Here is a 24,711-nt window from a genome sequence, read left to right as displayed (position 1 = left end):
TAAGTCACTACCACTTAACTCCTGGAATGCAGTAAAAACAAACCCGGACGGCGACATTACTGTGATACTAAAATACACCGAAACCTACAGGAGCATTTTGAGAAATTAACCCCACCCGAGTCTTGCTAAATGTGACGTTATCCAGCCCTAACAGCTTGTTTCTTACCACTGATCCCTCTCTCTTTAGCTTCCTCTTTGTCTGTCACATGCCTCATGCCATTAACGTATCTGCTCCCATGTTAACCCAAACACTTCTCCAGGGATATACTAACACATCTACTTCATCCACTGTCAGGTTGAAGGGTCATTGTCTGTGGAAAACAGCCAAGATGGGGGATTGGTTTGGTGGCTTATAAATAATGGGCGCTGCGTCTGTTTGTGTGTTTGTAAGAAAGAGAGCTTGTGTGTGTGTGTTTGTTCCTGTAATTTTATCCTTGATAACTGATTTCGATCAGTGCAGTTTTTGGTAATTTCTTGATTTATCAGTCAGTTTTTTTGGTCTATAAAATTTCCGAAAATATTCAAAAATGTCGATCAGTGTTCCCCAAAGACCAAGATGACTTCCTCAAATATCTTGTGTTTTCCCTCACAATCAAAATCTAATTAGTTTACTGTCACTGAGGAATAAAGAAACCAGAAAATATTCACTTTTATGAAGCTGGAATAAGAAAACCTGGCTGTCTTTCTTGGTGATTATCATGATAGTTGGTGATTGATTTAATAGTTGACAGCTAATCGATTAGTTGACTTATTGTTGCATCTCTAGTGTATATAAGGCCTCATGTCTGTCAAAACTCATGAGGTCTGTCTGAACGTGTGTAAACCAGAAAATGTGGATATGAAATTACTTAAAATCCAGACAATCACATTTTTAGTATTATAATTGACTGTACAGCAATAGTAAAGCTTTGTTTACAATCAAAGGCCCTCGCAAATATTCCATATGTACAAGTGTGAGTGATGAGTGTGTTTGTGTCCATGCAATTAATGGGTTAACAAGGTAATGCTGCATTTTTCCTCCTTGCTGCATTTTCACCCTCTGCTATGTGTCTGTTTTCTTCCCCACCTTCTTTATGGCATGGTGTATGTTTGTGTGTGTGTGTGTGTGTGTGGGGCCTTGTGCATGTGTCCTTCCACCTCTGCACCTGCCTGCCTGTTTGCCTAGGGCGAGGGAATCACTATGCCTACTACGCCTATCGGCACCACGAAGGTAAAAATCCACCACACCTCCTCTGTTTCTGTTGCAGTGTTGGTCACCCCCGACTCCCAATTATGACCACCCCCCCCACCCTTTGGTGTTGCCTGTGTTGTATTTGTGGTCCTTAGAAGGATTACTGCATAGGTTCCCCAATAAACACATGTTAAATAAATGGTTCACCCAACAATTAACATTCATTAATTCTCACTCACCATGCCAATTAAAAGTCAGGTAAAGTTTTATAGGCCACAAAACATTTGTGGTGCTTCAAGGCAAAACCATGTTGCACCATTATGATCAACAACTGAAGTAAGTGGGGACTTAGTCCTTACCCCACATGAATGAGGGGGATTGCTGAGATGCTGTTTTGCTGTGACGCTCCAGAATGTTTTGTTGACTAAAACTTTCCATCGGCACGGGCATGAGTAGATAACGTGACTGAGATTTTATTTCTGGGTCAACTATTGTCCATTCAGTACCCTCTTTATGTGACTGTATATGGCTGCTCTGAGAGATAAAAATGCAAAACAACTTCCCAACTCGAATAATGGGACCATCCCAGGAGCACGTGAACGCAGCATCAGATGGACTGGTTCTGTCTGGTTATAAACTCCACCTATGCTAAACTAAAATAATCCAACAGGCTGCTAGTTTTAGCTTTATATTGACTGTAAACCAATTTTCCACTTGCCATCCTAGGAAAATAAATAATCCTAACTGTACAGACATGAAAGTCTTATCAATCTTCTCATCAAACTCTCAGGAAGAAGGCAAATCAGTTCATTTCCCAAATTGTTGAAATATCCCATTAAAGACAATTTAGCTATTATTTCACTTTTAACAATAGAACAGATGCAGATTCTAAACAAATACCTGTGTGACAAAGCACTTTTTTATGTCTCAAAAGCTTTAAAGTAGTCTAGGGTAACATTTTATAGCTTCATATGCATTTTTATTGCCAGCTAAATTACTCATGTAGTCCATTCTCAATTCACCACCTGCAGATGTGAAATCTGGGAAGTTTCTTGAGAAAATGTCCTCTCAAACCTCATTATATGACTGTAAAAGGCCAAGCTGTCTTGGTTGTCTTGTTATGTTGGCTTCTGTTGATTTGTTTCTGTATTATTTTTAGAAGGTGGTTCTGAGGTTTTTCTGATACCCATTAATTTGTCCCAGAATTTTATTTTCCAGAGCAGCGAATGTTTCCCCCTTTTTCGTCAGTGAACTAATACGCTTTGCTTCTACTAAACTGCTGTTCACTAATAATAAAGAATTGCCCTGCAGCCCCACCAGCCACCCACATTATTTGCCACATTAGCAGCACATATCCAAGTGTACTATGATTTGTATTGACACATTCTTACTGAAGCGATGGATGGATTTTGTGTTGTCAGTTTTGTGTGGACAGTCAATGAGTGTGTGAGGTTGAAAGTGCATCTGACAGTACTTCCTGTTTTAAATGTGATGTGAGGACCACCCTGCCCGGGGCTAAATGTGAGTGTTTGTGTGTCTAGACGGGTCTGACTCAAGAGACAAACCAAAGCTGTACCGGCTTCAGCACAGCATCACTGAGGTCGGCTCAGACTGCACAGAGGATGGAGCCATCCAGGTAACCACATCACGTAAACACTCACAGCTGTTCAAACTGAAATCTGAATTCTAGGAAGTTTAAGGAAATTTAAACTGTATAAACTTCCTGTTTTTTCTAAAAGAATGAACGTTTTTACACATATTTGTGGAGATGGTGGTCGAGTACAGACTGTTAAATAGCATCAATTTGCAACCTGAAATTATTTATATTTCTGTTCATTTTGTAATGTTTAACTAATGAAAACAAACTCAATACTTGACCTGCTAGAGGTCATCTGATGATGGATTTTAAGGCCAATGTTATAAAGATAATTAGGAACAAGAAGGAGCCGATACATCTGTATTATATTGCAATTTATAAAGTAATTATAGATAAATCAGGAACTGACTGAACTAACCCTACAAAAATTTGTGTGTTGCAAAAAAAAGTGTTTCTTTTTCCATAAAAGTCAGCATTTCCACTTAAGAGGCCTGATATTACAGTCTAATGGAGGAAATGGCTTCCATCTGCCACTTATGGAGCCAAGTTCCACGAGTATGCAAAGTTTGTCAGATGTCATATCGAAGCAGATTAATCAGCCGACATCTACTTTGGACCCATTCATGAGAATGTGGGAGCCCCATTGGACATGCGGATTTATCTGCTATATGCTGTTGACAATTGTTTGTGCAACGTGATCTTACCACCTTTTGTAATTTCTTGCCAGAGAACTATGATGTAGGCGCTGCGGTCACTGAAGAAATATAAATACAATTTTATTTTAGTAAGACACTTACTAAAGAATAATATTTGGCAGCTGTCAGAGACCAGCAACAGAGGAAAACAAGAGAAAAACAAGACAAATGAAGAGAACAAGAGTAAAAAAAAAGAGAGCTGTAAACTGATTTATTACCATAAACAAACTGCTACCTGCTGTAGCAGCTATGATGTGTGTGTTTAGCTTCTGATGTTTCTGCTGTTGTTTTCCTCCAGCTGCTAGGACCGGGGATTCTGCCCCACCACTGCAACCTCATGCACAGTGAAGGTATGGTAACTGTGACGCCCCACGGCCCCGACGCCGACACCTTTGTAGACGGGCAACGAGTCAACGAGACAACAGTGCTACGCTCGGGCTCCACCCTCCAGTTTGGTTCAGCGCACGTCTTTAAGTTTGTGGACCCGATGTTCGACCAGGGGGGGAAGAGAGAACCGGCAGCTATGATGAGGAACCGGCACAAGTCTGGGTAAGGGAAAGGAGAAGGTTGTGAAAGTGTGTGAATGACTATAAACTCATCCACCTCTTTTCTTCTTTATCAAGTTTTTTTTTTTTTTTAAGTTTGTGAATAGAAAGAAAGAAGAGGGTGTTTTTGCAGATCAAGGGAGGAGATGATGAGGTTTTGTAGTTGGCAGTCAGAGTTAGAGATGAAGGGAAGGAAAAAGAAGGAGGAGGGAAGTGTGGGATTGGACGGCTGGAGTGAGTGGGGAAATGAGAGGAGAGGAAGAGCGGAGGTCTAGGGTTATGGCAGGCAGGCTGCCCTCTAATCTGATCAACATGGTGTTGGGTGTGGCCTCCTGCTCGCTGTCGTTTCACACACTAACGGGAGGCAGAAGGACAGAAAGAGAGAAAGGAGCTCAGCAGATAAGAGCCGGTTTGGAATGAGTGAAGGATAAGAAAAAGAGGTTTTTGAATTTGAATTGAATGGCCCTTTAATGAGTCAATGGATGACTAACACTGCGAGAAAGAGAGAGGTGTGTAAGTAACAAAGCTGTGCGTGAGTCTCTGCATGAGTTTGTCCTTTCAAATGATTCAAGAATACAAGTTACACATTCTGCATCTCTTGTTCATCTTGTCTTCTGGGTCTTCTGTATGACTTTCTGAAGTGGTGTTTATACTGTAGTATGGAGCTCCTTTTAAAGTTATTTAAATTCAGTGGGAGAGTGTGAGATTTGTCTTTATAAATGCTGCACAAGAAAGGAGCATTTTAAAGAGATAAAGGACGAAAAAGAGGAAATTAATTGTCCTTGAAGACAATTTAGATGCTTGCAAAATAACGTGACATACAGTTTGGTGTTCAAATTAAGAGATTTTTCACATTCCACTTCTTTTTAAGTCACAGATTGAACAAGGACATTAGGTTAGTCTAATTTAGATGTGGTCTGAATGGAGGCTTTCACACCATGCTCCTCTGAAGGGCTGAGAGTCTTGCCGGTGCCGGTTCGCATTCCAAAGACTCCATCACGTTATTTTGACAAGCACCTACAACCAGAGAGGAAGATGTAATTATCCTCTAAAACCCACTTTGTTTTTGGTTAAAGGAGAACTTGGGTCGATTTAAACATGCAGCTTCATTGCTCAAGCTACCCTTGACTTGCGAGTACCGAAGACGCGAACAAATTTGGTCCAGCCATTACAGAGCTCCGTGAACGGAGATGTAGCATTGAACGCTAACTGCATGGGGTCAGAACTTCACGCTGTGTTTTAAGCATCTTAACATACTCCACATCTCACACCAGAAGTTATGCAACATCAGCAGACACCTTAGCACACAGCACTGTAGCGTGTATGACTCAAACTGAATAAAAAAGTAGTTAAAATAGTGTGTTTGTGCAAGCAGCTACTTACCTGTTTGTTGACATCCGTGTGTTCCGGTAGCTAGACCAAACTAGTCAATCCGTCGAGCGTGCTATCACTTGTCTAAGAAAAGTGCTGATTGGTCCATAGAAGGCACTGTGCTGTGCCCTCAACGTCTAAGTCAACTCAAAATAAAATCAAATGACTTATTATAAAAGTTTTTTAATTTCTGTCCATAACTTTCTAAATTAATTATTGACGATCTTTCCTTTAGGGGCATAAAGCTATGACCTGAGGGTCCCAACATTTGTCTTTGAAATTGCTTTGTGTAACAGTTTACATGAATTAATCACCTTTTTAATGGCCCTATGCGCGCGGATTGTAACGTGACATGAAAAATTAGACCTTTCGTGTCTCTCTGAAATGCCTGGACGAGCCTGTGGATGATTTGTTTAAATTGTTTAATGCTGCTGGACTGTGGATTTCTTTGTCAAGTACTTGGGTCCACAGAGCTCCTTTAAGGGAACCTTTTTCAATCATTGCGTAAACTGACAACCCTGACTAAGTGAAATCACTTATGGATAGTACATAAATATTTAATGCATAACAATGCCAGTACAGAACAGATGATAAACTCAACAATTTACCCAAATAGTGAAGGCAGAAAGTGCAAAAAGTTAACACAGAAATTGCTCTTTTAAGTATGTATGATTGTTATTAATAAAAAGTTTATGAAATCTCATTTCTGATGTCAAATTTTACAGGAAATAATCAGCTCAAAATGTATCCATTCATTCTCATTCTAAGATATGACGAGAAGCACACATGCTAACCATCTAGCCTCACCCTGGCTTGTCCTGTCTCGTAATGCCACTTAATAGATCCTCACTGTGCCCTGTCATGTGAGATTGTTTTTTAAATAATGTAATTATTAGGGCTGTAACGATACACGTATCCAAACTGAAATCGTGACACTCGGATCCACGAACCTGTCTCACAGTGTGAGAAGGCAGAGTCGTGACACAACTTCCAGTCTAGATCCAGCCCTATGAGCAATAAGTAGCCCCTTTCACACAGAGACGCTGCAATTCTCTACCGTTGGTCGTTCACACAGAGCGAAGCACCACTGGAGTAAAGACGATCCGCTTTGTAATTCACACAGAAAGCTGTGCTGCGGCTCCTAAAGAGACGTGACGATACATGGCATGACAATGATGTAGGTGTGTTTTCAAGGTGTTTCCCCAGTGTCCCCATAATCATATGGATGCTGTTATAATGTGTAGTGATTGAGATCCTGACCCACCAAACATCCTGGAAAGTGACGAAGTTACATTTTTCGCTCTAAATTACATAATTGCCATCAGTAAACAGGTTGCTGTCTGACTCTGTCACTTGCGGGGATGGAGGATGTTTTCTTGGGGAAAGTTCCCTGAAGTCTCGGTCTGGAGGACTGTCCGCCACGCAAAATTTTTTTCATCATAAACACTTGGTGAGTAAAAGTTTTTTTTGCCGGTGACAGACGCTGTTTTTCGGGCAGAAATGTGACCAGGAGTCAGTAGGACAGGCGGGAGGACAGACGCTTCTCCATTTACAGTTGCTGTATTTTTTTCGTGGTTGCCAAAGACAGTTTGTTTGGTTCTGTAATGTTGCTTTGTGGGACATTTCTCTTTATTTAGTTGAGTGAGGGACCTGTGCAGTTAACAGATCATCCGGTAGACATGCCCTCCATACGCACAGCCAGCTCATCCATTCACACTGGTTCGGTTTGCCAATACTGTACCTCTGATACTATCATAGGAGTATCATATACAGAAGTTACTGAAATGTTACATAAATAAAATATCGAGGTTTGTATCGAACCATGGGTCAAAAATCGCGATACAAACCGAATCGTGAGTTTGGTCGTTACAGCCCTAGTAATTATATAATAAGAAACTTTGATAAATAAAACTTTCAATTAGTTTTTCTTTTTAGAAGTGAATGAAATTCTCAGATATAGCCCCTTTAACATCAGAAGAACTGACACGCCCATTGTGGAGCTTTGATGACCCCCACGTTAGGAAGCAGTGCTCTAACGTACGGTTGGTAGCGTCCATGCAACCGAGAGAAGTGTAACAAAGTGATGGGACTGTAAAATTCCCCATAAAAGTCTCTGTTCTGTCTGGCGTGTTACATTAACACCAGCTGTCATTTTGCGCAGTTCAGTGTCATCTCAGTTTGGAACACAAGCCTGATGTTGTGGATGTGGATCCCTTTGGTTTTCCGGGCTGCTTTCCAAATGTTCTGCTGTACACACTTACAAGGATACCTCGTTCATTTGAGCTGGAGAAGCGTCATGATGTTCAACACGATTACAGCCGCAGTTTGGCAGGGCGGCTGATTATGAACATCAGAGATATTTGGCACCAGGTTCTGGCAGTTGAACAGATGATCTTGCAGCATATTTAATCTCCTGCCTCTCAACAAGTATTTGACATTAGTCAGTGACAGACGCGCATCAAACATACCGGAAGTCTGAAGGAACATAATCCACCACCATGTTTGTTTTGGTTTCTGTCATAGGAGTGCAATGCTACACCAGTGGACTGCTTTTCAAAATTTGGCGCCTACATTACCCATAATGCAACTCAGTCTCTGAGTAAGACAGCTTCTTTTGGTGCCACAAAAGCTTTTTCACCCTGTAAACACACTTTAATTTATAAAATTGGTGATGGTACCCTGGTGAGATGAACACACATCCATTAAATCTTTTCAGATTGGTCAAAGTATGAGAATATGGCACAGTTTTTTTTTGTTATTAGTTCCAAGGGGATGCTGGTTTTTGATTTTCTTGACAGTAGAACAATAGGTCATGAATTTCAAATGATTACAAAGACACATAATCTGGATTTTAAGAAAAAAAAAAAGAAAAATGATAATCTGTTGATTTTTCATGGTCTAGTTTTGACTTTATGCAGACCTTAGATCTTTATTCAGTGGCTGAAAGTATGAGTTTAAATGTGAGCCTTATCTGTGTCATGATCAACATGAAAAGATAAAAAATATTTAAAACGACCCAATAAATCAATCATGGGGACATGGACATCAGTCCAGTTTCTCAATCAGTGTGAGAGTAGTCATGCTGTGAATAGTTTAACCTACTTTGGCTGCTGGTGGTGAATGTGTACACAACAGAATCCTCCCTGTCAATACACAGAGCACGGACGCTTTGTGTGTTTCTGTTTGTGTGCTGCTGTTTATTTGACACCGATGCCCTCCTGTCATTTGGGGCGTGAAAAGCAGACTCCTGTCTTTTAAACCTGACTGCTGTCACACTCAATTACTGTCACTCTCTCACACACACACACACACACACACACACACACACACACACACACACACACACACACACAGTGTACCAGTGGGAACAGTGCTGTACCATGGCTTCTCTATATCTAATTAGACTCTTATGCAAGTGTGTGCGCATGTGTGTGAAGCAAAATATCTGTCTGCATGTATTAGTGAGTCATTCATATACTGCATCTCTGATCCAGCTCTCTCTCTCGCTCTCTCTCTCTATCTCTGACGATGGGTTAGATAAGTGAGTGTGTGTGTGTGTGTGCCTGGATTAAGTCTGCGCTCTTGTTGTCAGTAATGAAAAGTCAGCTGTGGGGTGAACAGTTCCTAAAACTGAACCGCTGCATGTCTGTGTCTCTGCTGCAGCAGTGTACCCGAAACCACCTTCGACCTTCACGGAGACGTCCACAGTGGAGCCGCTCTGCCCACCAGCAAGGTAACACACTCTCAGACACAAAGAGCATTTACATTTTTGCTGTATTTATATCCTGTTCAGTGTTGGAAGATTCTGTTTGTAGTTGTAAAAAAACAATAGATTATTTCCAAAATGCATTTTTTTTTACTTGATGTTTATGAAGTTTGTATTACAAACAGGATCATGTAGATTTTCATTCAATCCAGAGGCATTTTTAACGAGAGTTTATTGTTGGGACGTACTGATCCAATCTACTGCACTGTGACTGGTGCCAGTAGTGACCTTACTAAGCGGATTGGCCTTGATATGGTAGAAGATGATGTGTATGTACAACAGGCTCCTCTGATAGTTAAGAAGTGATATGAAGTTATTGAGAAAAGTTGAAATTTAACATTTTTGGAAAAAGAGAGCAGTGGTATTGGATCTTTCACTGTATTAGCATATTACCTTAGTTTGAGGTATCTGAATCAGGAGACAGTAGATTGGAACTATTCATCTTGTCTTGTTTCCAACTAAAATTAATTGGGAATGTACATACCTTTGTGTTCCACGTGTTTCCCTAAGAAAAGTAATGCTCAATGGCTAAAATGGGGTTGACCATAACTGTTATTCACTGTTCAATACAATTCATTGTTTTATCTGTAATATGTCAAATGCTAATTTTATCTAATCAACAGTCAATAACGCAAATAAATTAAAACATAATTATATAAAACTAAATTAAACTAAAAAGAATTTACTCATTGTAGCAGCTCAGGTAGATTTGCAATGATATGAGATTTTCACACCACGGTAATATTACAGTTTCACTGTAGTAGTAATGGTTGTCGTAGTGGTAATAGTAGTAGTTGTTACTATAACTCCTAAATGAAGGAAAACAGAAGGCTGTTGTGGTTTAACAATGCAAATTTCACAAAATGTAACAGATATGAAACTTCATATAAACTTTAATTATTTACTTTAAATACCACTAATATAGACATATACAGACTCTAGACATATACAGTTTATGTCAAACAAAATCTTTAAATCTTTATTCTTTACCAACACGTCTATGTATGTCACAATATGTTACAGGCTATTTTTTGATCCTATAGAACAAATAAATGTTTGATCTTTTGGAGAACCATAAAACTGTAAAACTGTTGCATGCTGTGTTTGCTGCTGATCGTTGTTTTGACTGTCTGCAAGCAAATCTAACACAGAACATCACGTCAAACATCCCTGCCTCGATCAGCATTAATACAGAGCACCCACACCCACTGCTTTTAGTTGATTGTGTGTTTGATAATGTTAACTGTCTTTATTACATTTGAGTCATCTTACAGTCATTATTATTTCTGTATTAATATATTTGTACATTCGTAAATTGGGTTCATTTTTTGTGAATTAAATCACAGTGAAATTAAATTATGTGCAAGCTGTGTGACACTGAGTGTTCTGTGTGTTCAGAGCTCAGGAAAGCTGGAGATGGAGAGAGGGATGGTCAAACCCATGATCAGAGGAGAGCAGCAGGACAGCAGGTCACACACTCTTCTCCTCTTCCTTCCTTCCTCTTCTTTGTCCGCCATCTTTATCCTCTCTGCTCCTCAGACTGATCCTCCTCTTGTCTATATTTCGTGTTATCTTCCCTTCTCATGGTTTTATTTTCTCTTATCAGGTCTCAGGACATTTCTGTCGACAGAGTAGAGTTGATGCTGCCAGCCGGCATCGAGTTCAGAGACAACTGTGAGTACGAGTGTGTCTCTCCATTCAGTGTGTTAATGAAAGAGTCAATAGCTGGAAACTATTGAACCCTACTTGTTCACTTTACAGAGCACTGCGCTGTTTCTGCTGAACTAACTGCTCTGACAGGAGTTGCATGCAACAATATGTCATAGTAGATATTAGGGTGATATAAGATCAGGGTAACTATTTCCTCTCATCCTGCTGTCTACAGCTCCACTTCAGATTTTAGGATATTGTGCCAGTTTACAGATGGCTTCAGAAACATGACTAATCACATTACATTCAGTATGACTTCCATTAAGAGACAGAGAGAAATAGTATCTTGTGTCAGCCTCTACATCACATTTTATATCGAGTGCCAGTCCTATTTGGCAGAAAATCAGCTGGATCAGCCTAAAGCCTTTAAACTTTGTTTCCTGTAATTGCATCAAGATAACAGTTAATTTGACATAATTTAAAGGTGATAAAATGGAGCATTTAAATTACGTTCTCTGTTTTTATTGAAGGCTGTATTCAGAAGAGCTGTGTTGCTGTTAAACTGTTCAAGATGGAGGAGTAGGGGTTCAGCTATGCATTTCATTAAGAGTGAAGGGGTTTTTTTGGGGGGTTTTTTTTTGTGATCCTTTAGACCCTTTTCAGGGCAGACATTTAGACTTGTTAAAGCAGGAAAAGCACTCGTGGATTCAAAAACATTAAGGGCTGCCTCCCACCAATGCCAAATTCCACCTAACTACCAATGTTTCTTAAATCTGTTTGCATTTCAAGTCAAGGATCCTCTATGTTTTGGTCACAGCTGGCAACCAACTTTGCTGAGCCAGTTTATTGTTGGTTGAATAGATCGAAATTGGTTGTAAATATCTTAACAGAACGGTTCCGTGTTGGTGGAAAAGGGGTGTTAATAAAGCCATTTCCAGGGCTCTGGCATTGTGCATGCTTACTCACTGTAAGGACTCTGTGGAATTTTAATTGTTGACTAATCTGACGATCTTTTTCTTGAATTGTCTGTTAGTGGCGTGATCTTTTAAAAAGGAGAAAATGTCAGGTCAGTGTTTCCTAAAGCTATATTCTGAAAATATATTCAGATTTAAGAAACTGGAGTCAGAAAATGGAAAAAGTATACCTCAGTTGCAGCTAGTAGGTTGGTTCTAGTTGAAATTCTGATGTTAGCGATGTCTATTCCCTTTTATTAGATTAATATGATCACAAAATGGTTGGTTTGAGTTGTTCAAATGGTTTAAATGAGTTCCAGACAGCCTTGAAATGCCTTAAAAGTCTTTCTGACACCTGATGTTTCCCACACTCTCTTTGCACCTCAGAACTTTTCTCACCGTCTTTCTAACACTCCTGTTTATTGACTCTCCTTGTGCTCTGGGCCTTGGTGCGTCTGTGTGTGCACTGAGTATATATTTGGCAAAGTGTGAGATCATCTGTTTTACTGGCGCAAAGAGGCTTTTGATTGGTCAGAGTGGTTGGAGAGTCCCATACCCACAATGCACTTGGGGAAACCATATGCTTTCAGAAGCAGACAGTGACGCACATGCACTGTTGAAGTCTGGATACTCCCTGAGCTGCTGTCATCTTCAGGTTTTTATAAGGAGAGTTGTCGTAGTGCAGCTGCAACCAGTTTGACATCAAATACCTACACCAGCCGAGCTCAACTAAAAGAAACTGACACCACAGTCTGGCTCAGAGTGGTTTTATTGGTGTATCCGACATGACACATGTGGAGCCAAGTTTCGAGACCAACGATCCCACTAAAGTGACTTATACAAACTGCTGGTTGTGGCTCAAAAGGGATCTATTCTAGTCGGTGTCATCCATCTTTAATATGATGGATAAAGTGTGATGCAGCAGGATTCCATAGATATTATGAAACTGCTCAATGCTACACTGGTTGTCTGTGAGAAGTCCTCAACATTAAAGGGAAAGTTTGAGTCCTTTGAAGTGGGGTACCTTTCCATAGTTGGTGTGTGACCTACAGAAGATGGTGGCCTGCACACCCTGTATGTGCAGAAACAGTATGAGAACTGAAGAAGACCTAAAAATGTCCCACAAAGAACAGAATCAATATCTGTTTAACTGCATGCCAATATTTAGCGTACTTTCACCTCTTTCTGTTGCCGTCAGACAGCGCTTTCCAACGGAAAACTGAAACCAGGCACCAGACTCCTTGGACAAAAACTGTTTTTTTACCTTGCAGAACAAAAGAGTTGAATTGTCTCCTGGTGTGTTATTGTTTGACTCTGATATTTGAAAGTTTAAGTTCAGTTTCACCAAAGTCACACAACACTGACTATGGATAAGTTCCTCATACAAACCCACTAAAGGCATAGTGTTTCAAAATGTGTTGTTTTAAGTCAGCAGTAATGAGAAATGTTGAGATTTTTTAGCTGAAGACACATGGACCATGTGAAACATGGATTTATCGCAAAATTAAACCATTTTAATCATCTAAGGTCAATCCACAGAGTCCAACAGTGTAAAACATCCAGATTTTTGAATAATGTCTGGGTTACAAACCAGGTAGCCGGACTGCCAGATATTATTTTTAGCTGGCTGCTCGTTAGGGTAGTATCCTGAATCTTGTTTTCTTTTAAGACGGTCCAAAAAAAAATCCCCTCTTTGGTGTTTTACAAAAATTATATTTGTTCTCTTTTTTGATCTGATCCTCGACTCTCTACCGTGAGTTTTGCGATCCCTTCCACCCCTATTCAAAACAGTCTCAGTGTGTATCTGACGTCTAATTATCTGCCTATGTTTTTCCATCCAGCTGAAGACACCTTCCTGTCAGCCATCATCAACTACACCAACAGCTCCACGGTGCACTTCAAACTCTCGCCCACTTATGTCCTGTACATGGCCTGTCGCTACATCCTGTCGCCTACTTACCGCCCTGACATGTCGCCGTCTGAGAGGACGCACAAGGTCATCGCCATCGTGAACAAGATGGTGAGCATGATGGAGGGAGTGATCCAGGTCAGTAACACATTATTTCCTTTTTTGGTGTGTGTGGACTTTCATATTGAACATAATGTCATTGATTGTTTTTTATCCCAGTGTGTTCGGCTGCCGTTAGTTTGGCTTCGCTCCTTCATAATGCTGTTATTTCATACTGACATACTGCTTGTGAAATGTTTGAATTGTGTTTTGTTTAATTCCCCCTGTTCCCTGTATTCTTACACACGTCTACACCTGTAGTTGTTGTAAGTTGTGTGTAAACGTGTTTGTATGTGTATGTTTCTTGCAGCTTTCTCTCTGCAGTCACCTCTGTTGAACCAGTCTGTGCTTTTGTCTGATGTTTGTCTGTCAGTGTTAAATGCTCGTGGTGTGATGCCTGCTCTGGCACAACATATAGTCTTCACTAAACATGAGCTGGCATGGCGCTATCATTGATCGTTAGAGCTGGAAATCATTAGAAAGGTTTCATTATCGGTGCTGATATGTTGGCTGAGTTTTAAGCAGCAATAAGAGTGTTTTCATCAATCTATTTTTATGGCCATTTTGAAGTATTGCCTTCCGAGATGTTTTGAAACATCTTCTCCAGTTTCATAAGATGCTTGCTTGTGGAGATTTCTGACTCTTTTTGAAAAAGGAGTTAATGCACTTCATCGGAGATGCTTTTTGAAATAGGGAACTTTTTTGTATACATTTTAATGTAGCGATCCATTTAACTTGCATGACAAATCAGCTGTTTCCGCTCCGAGAGAAAAGACAAAAATTAGAGTGGTCCTCTTGTCGCGCCACACCGATCTGATGAATCCTCAAACTGCAATATTTCCATTGTGCTTTGTATTGTTTTTCACTGTTTGAGATTCAACTGCCGCATATTAAAGTATGGCATCTTGTTTCGCTTTCTTCTACAATGTTATAATGGTTTTATTGATAGCACCACCTAGTACTTGATGAACCTTCTCCTACTAATAGCATAGCAATAGTGGGTGGAAAGGAGCATTTATTCGCATTTTCCTTAAAGATTTTCTCGAAATTCAGTTAAACTTTGTGACATATTTGGATGGAAACTCAGCTGTTGTTAAACCACATTTATGAATGTAAGCATAAATCCATAAACCTTATAGAAGAAAATATAACTGTAAGTTTGCATTCACCAAAACAGTCTCAAGACCTGAAAAATGCAATATGATTAACAAAGACATTTGTTTTTTTAATTTATAAGAGTTAAAGCTTAATGCCCAGCCCCATTTAACATTGTGTCAGCTAAAAGTGTTGGCATGAAGACTAATATGACTCGAGATCATGCATGTGTTAAAAAAAATATAAGCGACGGACCGGAGGATTGTGGGCAAACAAGTCACATACACTCTAAATTTTTCCTGAAGGCCCTCCTAACTAAAGCTCAATAAAACTCGAGTGCAATTTCTTCTTTTATTAGTATCATTGACTTTTATTTGTTTAGCACGCAGCCAACTATTCATAGCTGCTGGTATGCAGAGAAGTTATGAAAGAAAACAAACAAAGCACTCAATGGACTGGAAGGTACACTAAATTGCCAAAAGTATTCGCTCACCTGCCTTGACTCGCATGTTAACTTAAGTGACATCCCATTGTTAATCCATAGGGTTTAATATAACGTTGGTCCACCCTTTGCAGCTATAACAGCTTCAACTCTTCTGGGAAGGCCTTCCACAAGGTTTAGGAGTGTGTTTATGGGAATTTTTGACCATTCTTCAGGAAGTGCATTTGTGAGGTCACACACTGATGTTGGACTGGAAGGTCTGGCTCTCAGTCTCCTCTCTAATTCATCCCATGTTCTATTGGGTTGAGGTCAGGACTCTGTGCAGGCCAGTCAAGTTCATCCACACCAAACTCTCACATCCATGTCTTTATGGACCTTGCTTTGTGCACTGGTGCACAGTCATGTTAGAGCAGGAAGGGGCCATCCCCAAACTGTTCCCACAAAGTTGGGAGTCCAACATCTCTTAGTATGCTGAAGCATTCAGAGTTCCTTTCACTGCAACTAAGGGGCCAAGCCCAGCTCCTGAAAAACAAGCCGATACCATAATCCTCCCTCCACCAAACTTTACGTTGTCCTGGCAACCACAAACCCAGACTCGGGTCCATCAGCTTGCCAGTTGAAAAAGCGCGATTCGTCACTCCAGAGAATGCGTCTCCACTGCTCCAGTCCAGTGGCGGCGTGCTTTACACCATTGCATCTGATGCTTTGCATTGCACTTGCTGATGTGTGGCTTGGATGCAGCTGCTCAGCCATGGAAACCCATTCCATGAAGCTCTCTATGCACTGTTTTTGAGCTAATCTGAAGCCCACAAGAAGTTTGGAGGTCTGTAGTGATTGACTCTGCAGAAAGTTGGCAACCTCTGCGGATCCGCTGACCCCGCTCCGTCATTTTACGTGTACACCACTTCGTGGCTGAGTTGCTGTTGTTTCTCAATCGCTTCCACTTTGTTATAATACCACTGACATTTGACTGTGGAATATTAAGGAACGAGGAAATTTCACGACTGTTGCAAAGGTGGCACCCTTTCACAGTACCATGCTGGAATTCACTGAGCTCCTGAGAGCGACCCATTCTTTCACAAATGTTTGTAGAAACAGTCTGCATGCCTAGGTGCTTGCTTTTATACACCTATGGCCATGGAAGTAATTGGAACACCTGATTTCAATTATTTGGATGGGTGAGTGAATACTTATGGCAGTAGAGTGTATATCAGCCTGTGTGTGAGTGGTAGGTTTTCAGTTTTATAGAGTTTCAGGTAATTATCTTCAGCTTCTGAGGAATTTCGAACCTTCCTACTTCAGATAGGCTTAAAACCTGCACCAGTTGTGTCTCATCATAATAAATACACTCATAAAAGTGTCGTTTGAGCATGTTTGAGTTGCTGAGAAATTAAAAACTAAATCATGATTCTGCATGATTTAGACCAGCCTTTCAGTGTTGAGTTGAGAGACTCTTTATCCAGTGATTTGCATACTGTACATCAAATGTATTAACTGCACTACTTCATTACTGTTTCCCTAAACATGTTGTGTTTTAAACCTCAGTATGTGGTCAAATTAAGTGTCACAGCTCAAGGACAGGGTCAGCATTATCTGAAAACTTCTATTTTGCACCACTTGTGTTGGTCCCCGTTGTTTTCTATACTGAGACCACATTTCCCATAAACTACGTTGAATGTTTACACAATGAGGGTGTTTATCTTTTGAAAACTGGAATGTTTGGCCAAATTTTCTCAAAACATTGTTTTCTGCTGTGAGGCAGTCTAAGAGATTTTCTCACAAACATTACCTCATTGCACACTGTGTTTAATTGAGTGCAGAGACTGAATTTAATGTCTACTGGTCACATTTTATGCAGTTTTCTCCAAACGTACACTAATAAAATGTTATGGATGTTTAAACTTAGTTTAATTAAGAATGCATTTTCCATTTTGGCTTTTTTAAGGGCTCCACGCTCACAATTATTCATACTTGTTTAATTTCTGTTTACAAGAAAGCTCTTATATTACCATTTTATTTCCTACTCTATACATTGCTGAACACTTTAAATGGTTAATAACCTAAATTTTAGGCATTGAAATGGAGAACTGAAAGAACTGAAAATGAAGAGAATTGAAATGATAACATCTAGTGCGAACTGTGCGGCTCATTTAGAATTAATCAGATTGCGCCCAGCTGTTGTGTCGCATTGTGTTGTGTGGGTTTGAATACTTTTACTTCTCAGGTGATTCTTGAACCTACCCTTTCCTGCTAATTGTTTATGAACTTGAAATGGGAATTGAATTGCATTCGTTATGGTTTTTAAAAGCCCCTAAAAAGTCTTAAATTTAACTTTTTTTAATAACCTGCAGAATACCTGTGTACCAAACAAACATGAGAGTACAATACTCCAAATTACAGTTAGAATTTAGGTCATCAAAACATTTAAGACTGTCACCATGGTGATACTTTTCTTTCAAACCAGCATTAAAGAAATCTGTCAAAGCCTTAAATTAAACTTGATAAATGTTGCGGACGCTGTGATGTTTTCTTGAACTCAGCTGACCTCCTTCACTGATGTTCCTTAACTGATTCAAGATGGCTTTACATTGTAAACCATGACCATGTGTGTGTCAAAGTTTATGTGTATGTGTGTGTGTTACATGGCTGTGTCCATACTGTAGCTGTTGACGTGTTTTCTCTCTGTCCTGTGAACGTGTCCTCCTCCTCCTCTTCCTCCTCCTCCTCCTCCTCCTCTTCCTCCCCCTCCTCCTTCCATCCAGGAGATTCCTGAAGGGGATCAGGTAGGATAGCACAATAGCACACCATGATACGGCTGCTACAGACTCGTCTACCTCCCTCACTCACTCACTCACTCTATCTCTTTATTTCTCTCTCTCTCTTGGTGTGAGCGACATGGATAACATATCACAAGTTTGACGATACATCGCAATACCTTTCCTGCTTTTTACTAAGACTATACAGTTACTTGGAATTTGATTTAATTTTCTTGTACAAGGCACTATATATGTTAATACAGAATAGTATTTTGACAACATATTTTGCCTTTAAGTATTGTGGTGCTTCAGAGTCATATTGCAATTCCAATATCAGTCAATAATAATGTCATGTCAAGTCATGCCTACTTGTGGAATTGTGTTTTCACTACATAATAAGAAATAACATTACACCATTGCTCATTGTGAAGAGAGATAACTGGCTATCAATTTGAGTAATTTAAGCTTTCCCTTTCTTTGTTCCAGTGGAATAAGTCAATGTGGAATAATTGAATTTGAATCAGACAAATTTGTATTTTAACAAGATGAAAAAAACAAGTTAGTGTTGGAACATTTCATGGCATACAGTTATGCCTGAAACATTTCACTCATTGACAGAAGATTAATTTGCAATATTGAAAATGTATTAACTGATTTGCTGCTTTTCTCTACTGTTTATTGTAAACTGAATTACTGGTTGAACAAAAGTTTAAGGTGTCACCAACACTGATGACAAAAGACATATATGTTGAATGGTGCTTACAGATTATTTAAACCATAAATTGTGACCAATTTCTACTACTGTGTGTCTTAAACATCATAAGGTACATCAGGCAGCATAAATGAAATATCGATAATCAAAAATGATAAATAAAACTCACACTAGGCTTTCTGGTCAAAATCCGTTGTTTTGTCAGAAGGTTGCAATTTGTCACAATGGTCCTTTTGAAGGTACATTTTAGAACCATTTTGATGAATAAAAAGGTAAAAATCATGTCGCTCAACCTCTCGGCTACCTCCTTTAAAATCTCTGACCTCATCTCTACCTCCTCCTCTTCTCTCTTTACTGCTCTCTGTCTGCTTTTTTTGACCAGCCCTTCATTGTTGCTGCTGCTTCTTTTTCTCCATTCTAACAGAAATGTAAAATAAAGCCGTGACAATGCGTCCTCCCACAGCTGGAAAACTAAGCAACAACAGCAACATCAACCCAACTAATTCCATTCAGCTTCCTGGACCTGCCTGGTACTAAAACCAATATCCAAAAAGAAAAAACTGAGCGAAACCAAAGCAACCACTCTTTTTCCGTCATTGCTCCATCTTTAATTCTGGCATCCATTTTGTTTGACATCATGTCTTGCTTCTCCTGCTCAACAGTGTGGATGAGAGACAAGTCGCGTCCCTCCGACCTCCTCCACCTCCTCTGCTTCATTTGTCTGTTTGGAGTTTAATATGTTCAACCATCAGTCTGTGTTTTTAATGTTCCCTCAGTGTTTTATCGTCGTGTTTCATTTTGGATGGCTCCATCTCTCATTCTCTGGCTGTTCTGAATGAAGGGTTTTTATTTCCTTTGTTTAGTTAAATTTGTGTTTTCAAGGCGGGGATAGATGAGTGCAGGAAAGCGAGCATCGTGCACTCCTCCCTCTCTGACTGCTGGGGATATTAACCAATCAGCCCCTCAGACACTGAGCTCTGTGCTCCCTGTTGATCTCAGGACCAGAAAACTGTCTTTTAGACTGCAGACTGACATATGGGGCAGAAACTGAGCGTTATTAAAAGCCTTACAGCCTATTATTATCCTTGTTTTTTTGCAGTTAGTTCACTCTGCAAGCTGTTTGGTTGATTGATAACTTCAATCAGCTAGAGGCTCTGATTGCGTTAATGCAGCAATATGCAGCTGCGCAGTTACTAAAAGAAATCTTGCAGATCAGGTCCATCATGCTAACCCTTACGGGACCGTCTGACTCCCAAGTCTTTGCAGGAAAGATTGAGTGTTAAATGGCTTCCATTGGTTTGCAATGTTTCACTTTCCTGGTGGGATTGTTCTCTTTACTACGAGTCAAGAAATCATTTAAATCTGATCTAAGTTGACCACAAAACTTTCCTGTATGTCATGATCTATTGGAAATTAATTGATTTCTAGTTACTTGTTGATCCTGTTGCTTGCAGTGTATGTCTACACAGTCTATAGTGTTAGTCTACAGTCTGAATACTTTTCAAAAAGAAAACTAGTTAGCGGAGGCTGGTGTCTGGTGACCTGGTACATGGAGGTGAGCCTTGGAGGAAACAGGAGTGGTCATCAGTGTCTCTCTGCCCATTATGTAAAACTGTAGAAGATGGGGGAGAAGACACTTTGAATGAGACAGTGGTGACCACTCCTCCTCTCGGCACTGGGTTGGCTCAGAGGGAGGGGTGGGCGGGGCATGAGTCTATCCCTGAAGTAACAACTGCTCCTTCTGGCTGCCACTCAAACAGAAACCCCTACTCTTACCTTCTTTTTAACTCTCCAGTTACTCCATCAACCCGCTGCTCTAACATGTTCCTCTATATGTCTTCTGTTCTTTGTTTGTCTGTGTGTGGTCGTGGTTGGTACATTACAGAAGCAGAAGAACATCGCAGGAGCGCTGGCTTTCTGGATGGCCAACGCCTCAGAGCTGCTCAACTTCATCAAGCAGGACCGAGACCTGAATCGAATCACGCTGGACGCCCAGGACATCCTCGCTCATCTAGTTCAGATGGCTTTCAAGTCAGTCTGTGTGTGGTTGTGTTAGGGGATGTGGGGCTGGCATTGGAATCTGGTATATCATGGAAGTTTTAGAGATCCATACAGGAACAGTCTGGGAATTTGTCCCAACCTCTGTGGAAGGGAGGAAGTGCATGTAATTAAACACATTGGAACAAAAACACATTTCCAGCCCATCTGTGTTACCAAAAATGAAAAAAAGTACCTGCACATTTCTATCTTTTTCCCTCCTCTTATTTTATTCTGCATGACAACATTTCAACCATAAGAGTTTTGTGCAGGAGATCAAACTTTCGATTGTCATACTGAACTTGGAAAACTGATCTACAACAGAGTAGTTGCTGACAGACAGAGAAAAATATGTGTATTTATTCTTAGTATGCTTTGCTGCATCTGCATATTTAAGTTCTGATCTTACTAAAACTAGTTTGCTCTGGTTCTTGAACCACCAATTTGTAGTTTGATGTGACATCGGTTGTCGGTAACAAGCTGTAATCTGTGGGTGCAGGTACCTGGTCCACTGTCTCCAGGCTGATCTGAACAACTACATGCCTGCCTTCCTGGATGACCCCGAAGAGCATAATCCACAGAGACCCAAGATCGGTAAGATAAAGACACGTGTCCAAGTGACGATTAAGAGCAGTGGTTCCCACCCGTTTAGGATTCCGGCCCCTTTAAATGATGTTGTGTCCACCTGTGACCCTTGTCAGGTTCTACATACAGTATCTATGATTTTACCTCCTCAGATGTTGGTATTGTGAGCTGTTAAAGGGGTCTAATGAGGAAAATAAGAACATATTTCAGAAAAGGTTGATATGTTTGTTTGATCCTACTGAAGCAATCATTTCAGGAACCTTTCAATTTGAGGTCCCAGCCCTCAAGGTGTGAAACTGGTCCTTTCCATTACCTTCATTTAAGGCTAAATGTGTATTATCTGACCAAACCTCTATGAAACTAAGAAGTTTGCAAAAACCCAGTCGGAAGACACAGGTTTTTTTTTTTTTTTTGTATCTGCTTATTATTTTCATAATGCATCATTTGGTCTGTAAAATGTCAAAATTGATTTCTTCATATTGCTTCTTTTGTCGAATCAACTGTCAAAAACCTAATGATTCTTCATCAAAAGCAGCAAATCTTTACACACAAAAAGCTGAAATCAGCAAATGTTTGACAGTTCTGCTTGAAAAATCAGAAAAGGTTGATATGTTTGTTTGATCCTACTGAAGCAATCATTTCAGGAACCTTTCAATTTGAGGTCCCAGCCCTCAAGGTGTGAAACTGGTCCTTTCCATTACCTTCATTTAAGGCTAAATGTGTATTATCTGACCAAACCTCTATGAAACTAAGAAGTTTGCAAAAACCCAGGTGTGAAGACACATGCATTTTATTTATTTATTTTTTTTATTATGTGAAGAAACCTAGTGCCAGTAACAAATAACAATGCCACTTATGTCCTCTAATCGCAGTTTATTTAATCTGTTGTTCAGTCATAAAGTGAAAATAATGGTTAGCAGATTTTCTGTCAGCCTGTCTATGACGATATATCCAATCCTGGATCCAAAGTATTGCTGCTTCTGTCTTTTTCCAGAAGTGCACATTCAGGTTCTTTACATAATTAATGCCATAGAAAAGAAGAAGTGACATGAACCTCATGTGTCTCTTGCTCCTTCTCTTTGCAGAGGATGTCCTGCACACTCTGACGGGGGCGATGTCCTTACTGCGGCGGTGTCGGGTCAATGCTGCTCTGACCATCCAGCTCTTCTCACAGCTCTTCCACTTCATCAACATGTGGCTCTTCAACAAGCTGGTGACGGACACGGATTCGGGCCTGTGCTGTCACTACTGGGGGGCCATTCTCCGACAGCAGCTCAGCCACATTGAGGCCTGGGCAGAGAAACAGGGACTTGAACTCGCCGCTGACTGCCACCTCAGTAGAATTGTGCAGGTAAGTGGGTGGAGGGAAACAAGGGAATGTAGTTAATTGACCACACAACCCACCAGTAGTATACAGGCAATCACATCTAGATTTTGTCTCAATATAAAAGTAGATACAGTGGGGTTTGTTTAGCAAAAAGTGGTGTTCACTTTATTTCATCTGGACTGTGTGAGTGTTGTTTGATCACATTTAACTGATACAGATGTCTCCCTGGAAATGTAAACAACCAGCCCTAACATCTGTCATCACATTCTGATTGTTGTATTGTTAAATTTGAAATGATGCGTGGAAACATAACACAGCCTCGCCCTTTCAAACCAGTGAGAAGAAGACAGTCAGTCAACGTGTGAAATACAGAACATTCTTGTTCTTGCTGTGGCAGATAATAACGTGATCATTTAGGAATCCTGTTAATGACAAAAGGAGCTCTCACCAAGCTATAACTTGCATGTTAAAGAACATTTATAAGCCAGTTTTCAAATAGTCTTTGCTGACTCAAACGATTCAAAGGTTTGTGTGTACTGTAACACAAGCAGGGCTGCAGATGATTAAGTAATCTGCTGAGGAGGGCTGTTTGTGCCACTACATGTGAGTTGCTACTCAGCTCCTTTTTAACATGTATTGTCAGTACAACAGTTAGTACAAGAGTACCTTGGATTTATTTATTTTTTTATTTTAGTTCCTGACGAAAGAGCATCACATCATCACATTTAGTTTGACCTTCCTGAGCATTCTACATCAGCCATGCCCAAACTTAAGATTGATGCGACCCAATTTGAAATCTGAAAATCTGGTGCCAACCCAAAACACGTTTCTCTAAAGATAAGTGAAGAAGAACACCTGATTTAACACATTTGTTTTATCAGTTCTGATTATTTGATAACTGCAGTAAATATTTGACCATAAATATTTTATGGTCATTTTAAACTTGATTACAAAACTGAATTTTAAAAACATTGCTTTATTTATCAGTACTTTTATGTTGCACCAGTGTATGGAAGCGAATTTGTACCATAATTCAAATTAAAATGCATTTACAGAAATGCTTTTTCATTTTAAGAATGTAGCTGCATTTTTTGACTCATAAATAAAATTATTAATAAATCATCCAAATTGCATTTTCATTTTCTTCTTCAAGACTGCTCATTTTGTAACTTAATTCAAATGATAAAGAAAAGGACATTTAAGATTTAATATTCAAAAGATGGCCCAGCAAATAGGTACCAAAATTCAATTTGAAATGTCAAATTTGAAAATTAAAATGCATTAGCAGAAATGCTTTTTCATTTCAAAGTCAAAGCTGCATTTTTTGACTCATAAATAAAATTAGTAATAAATCATTCAAATTGCATTTTCATTTTCTTCTTCAAGACTGCTTATTATGTAACTTAATTCAAATGATAAGGAAAAGGACATTTAAGATATAATTTTCAAAAGATGGCCCAGCAAATAGGTACCAAAATTCAATTTGAAATGTCAAATTTGAAAATTAAAATGCATTAGCCGAAATGCTTTCTCATTTCAAAGTCAGAGCTGCATTTTTGACTCATAAATAAAATTAGTAATAAATCATCCAGATTGCATTTTCATTTTCTTCTTCAAGACTGCTCATTTTGTTACACAAAGACAAAGAAAACTGCTTTTTAGTTTTGAAGCCCTCCCCCCGCAAAAAAAGGTCCAAAATTCAATTTGAATTCGCAATCCCAAGCGGCGCAGGAGAGTGACGTCAGCGGCCTCGCTTCATCAGTGTTGCCAACATGGCGACTGTCTCGCTAGACCTAGCGACTTTTCAGACCCTCTAAACGACATTATTTCGAAAAAGCGACTAGCGACAAATTTAGCGACTTATTCAGATCATCGGGGGAAAGGCGAGAAATAGATTATATTGTAATTCACATGCTGCTCAGAGTCATCGCAGTCCACGGCTCCTCTGCAGCAGCGCCGGGGTCTCTCCTGTCCCCTCCCGCGCGGCTGCGCAGGCGACAG

The 24,711-nt window shown here is 39.9% G+C and overlaps 1 protein-coding gene across 13 annotated transcripts in view; it reads left to right on the top strand.

Annotated features, from left to right (window-relative positions):
• The window catches only part of afdna (afadin, adherens junction formation factor a), a 114,652-nt gene that overhangs the window by 39,655 nt on the left and 50,286 nt on the right, over positions 1–24,711 (top strand). For 9 of the 13 annotated variants that reach the window (XR_003982495.1, XM_030405998.1, XM_030405997.1 and 6 more), the window contains exons 9-19: positions 1,166–1,210; positions 2,713–2,807; positions 3,762–4,012; positions 9,043–9,112; positions 10,544–10,614; positions 10,752–10,819; positions 13,590–13,795; positions 18,056–18,076; positions 20,647–20,792; positions 21,298–21,392; positions 22,469–22,734. Coding sequence is in view for 12 of the 13 variants with exons in the window: in XM_030405998.1 (XP_030261858.1) it covers positions 1,166–1,210; positions 2,713–2,807; positions 3,762–4,012; positions 9,043–9,112; positions 10,544–10,614; positions 10,752–10,819; positions 13,590–13,795; positions 18,056–18,076; positions 20,647–20,792; positions 21,298–21,392; positions 22,469–22,734 (1,334 nt within the window). In the remaining variant the exon portion in view is untranslated. The remainder of the gene's footprint in view (positions 1–1,165; positions 1,211–2,712; positions 2,808–3,761; positions 4,013–9,042; positions 9,113–10,543; positions 10,615–10,751; positions 10,820–13,589; positions 13,796–18,055; positions 18,077–20,646; positions 20,793–21,297; positions 21,393–22,468; positions 22,735–24,711) is intronic. The other 4 variants (XM_030406007.1, XM_030405999.1, XM_030406000.1 and 1 more) reach the window with 3 other exon arrangements.

Source organism: Sparus aurata, chromosome 22 (genome assembly GCF_900880675.1).
Source record: "Sparus aurata chromosome 22, fSpaAur1.1, whole genome shotgun sequence".
Taxonomy (NCBI): domain Eukaryota; kingdom Metazoa; phylum Chordata; class Actinopteri; order Spariformes; family Sparidae; genus Sparus; species Sparus aurata.
This window is presented reverse-complemented; position numbering and strand designations above follow the sequence as displayed.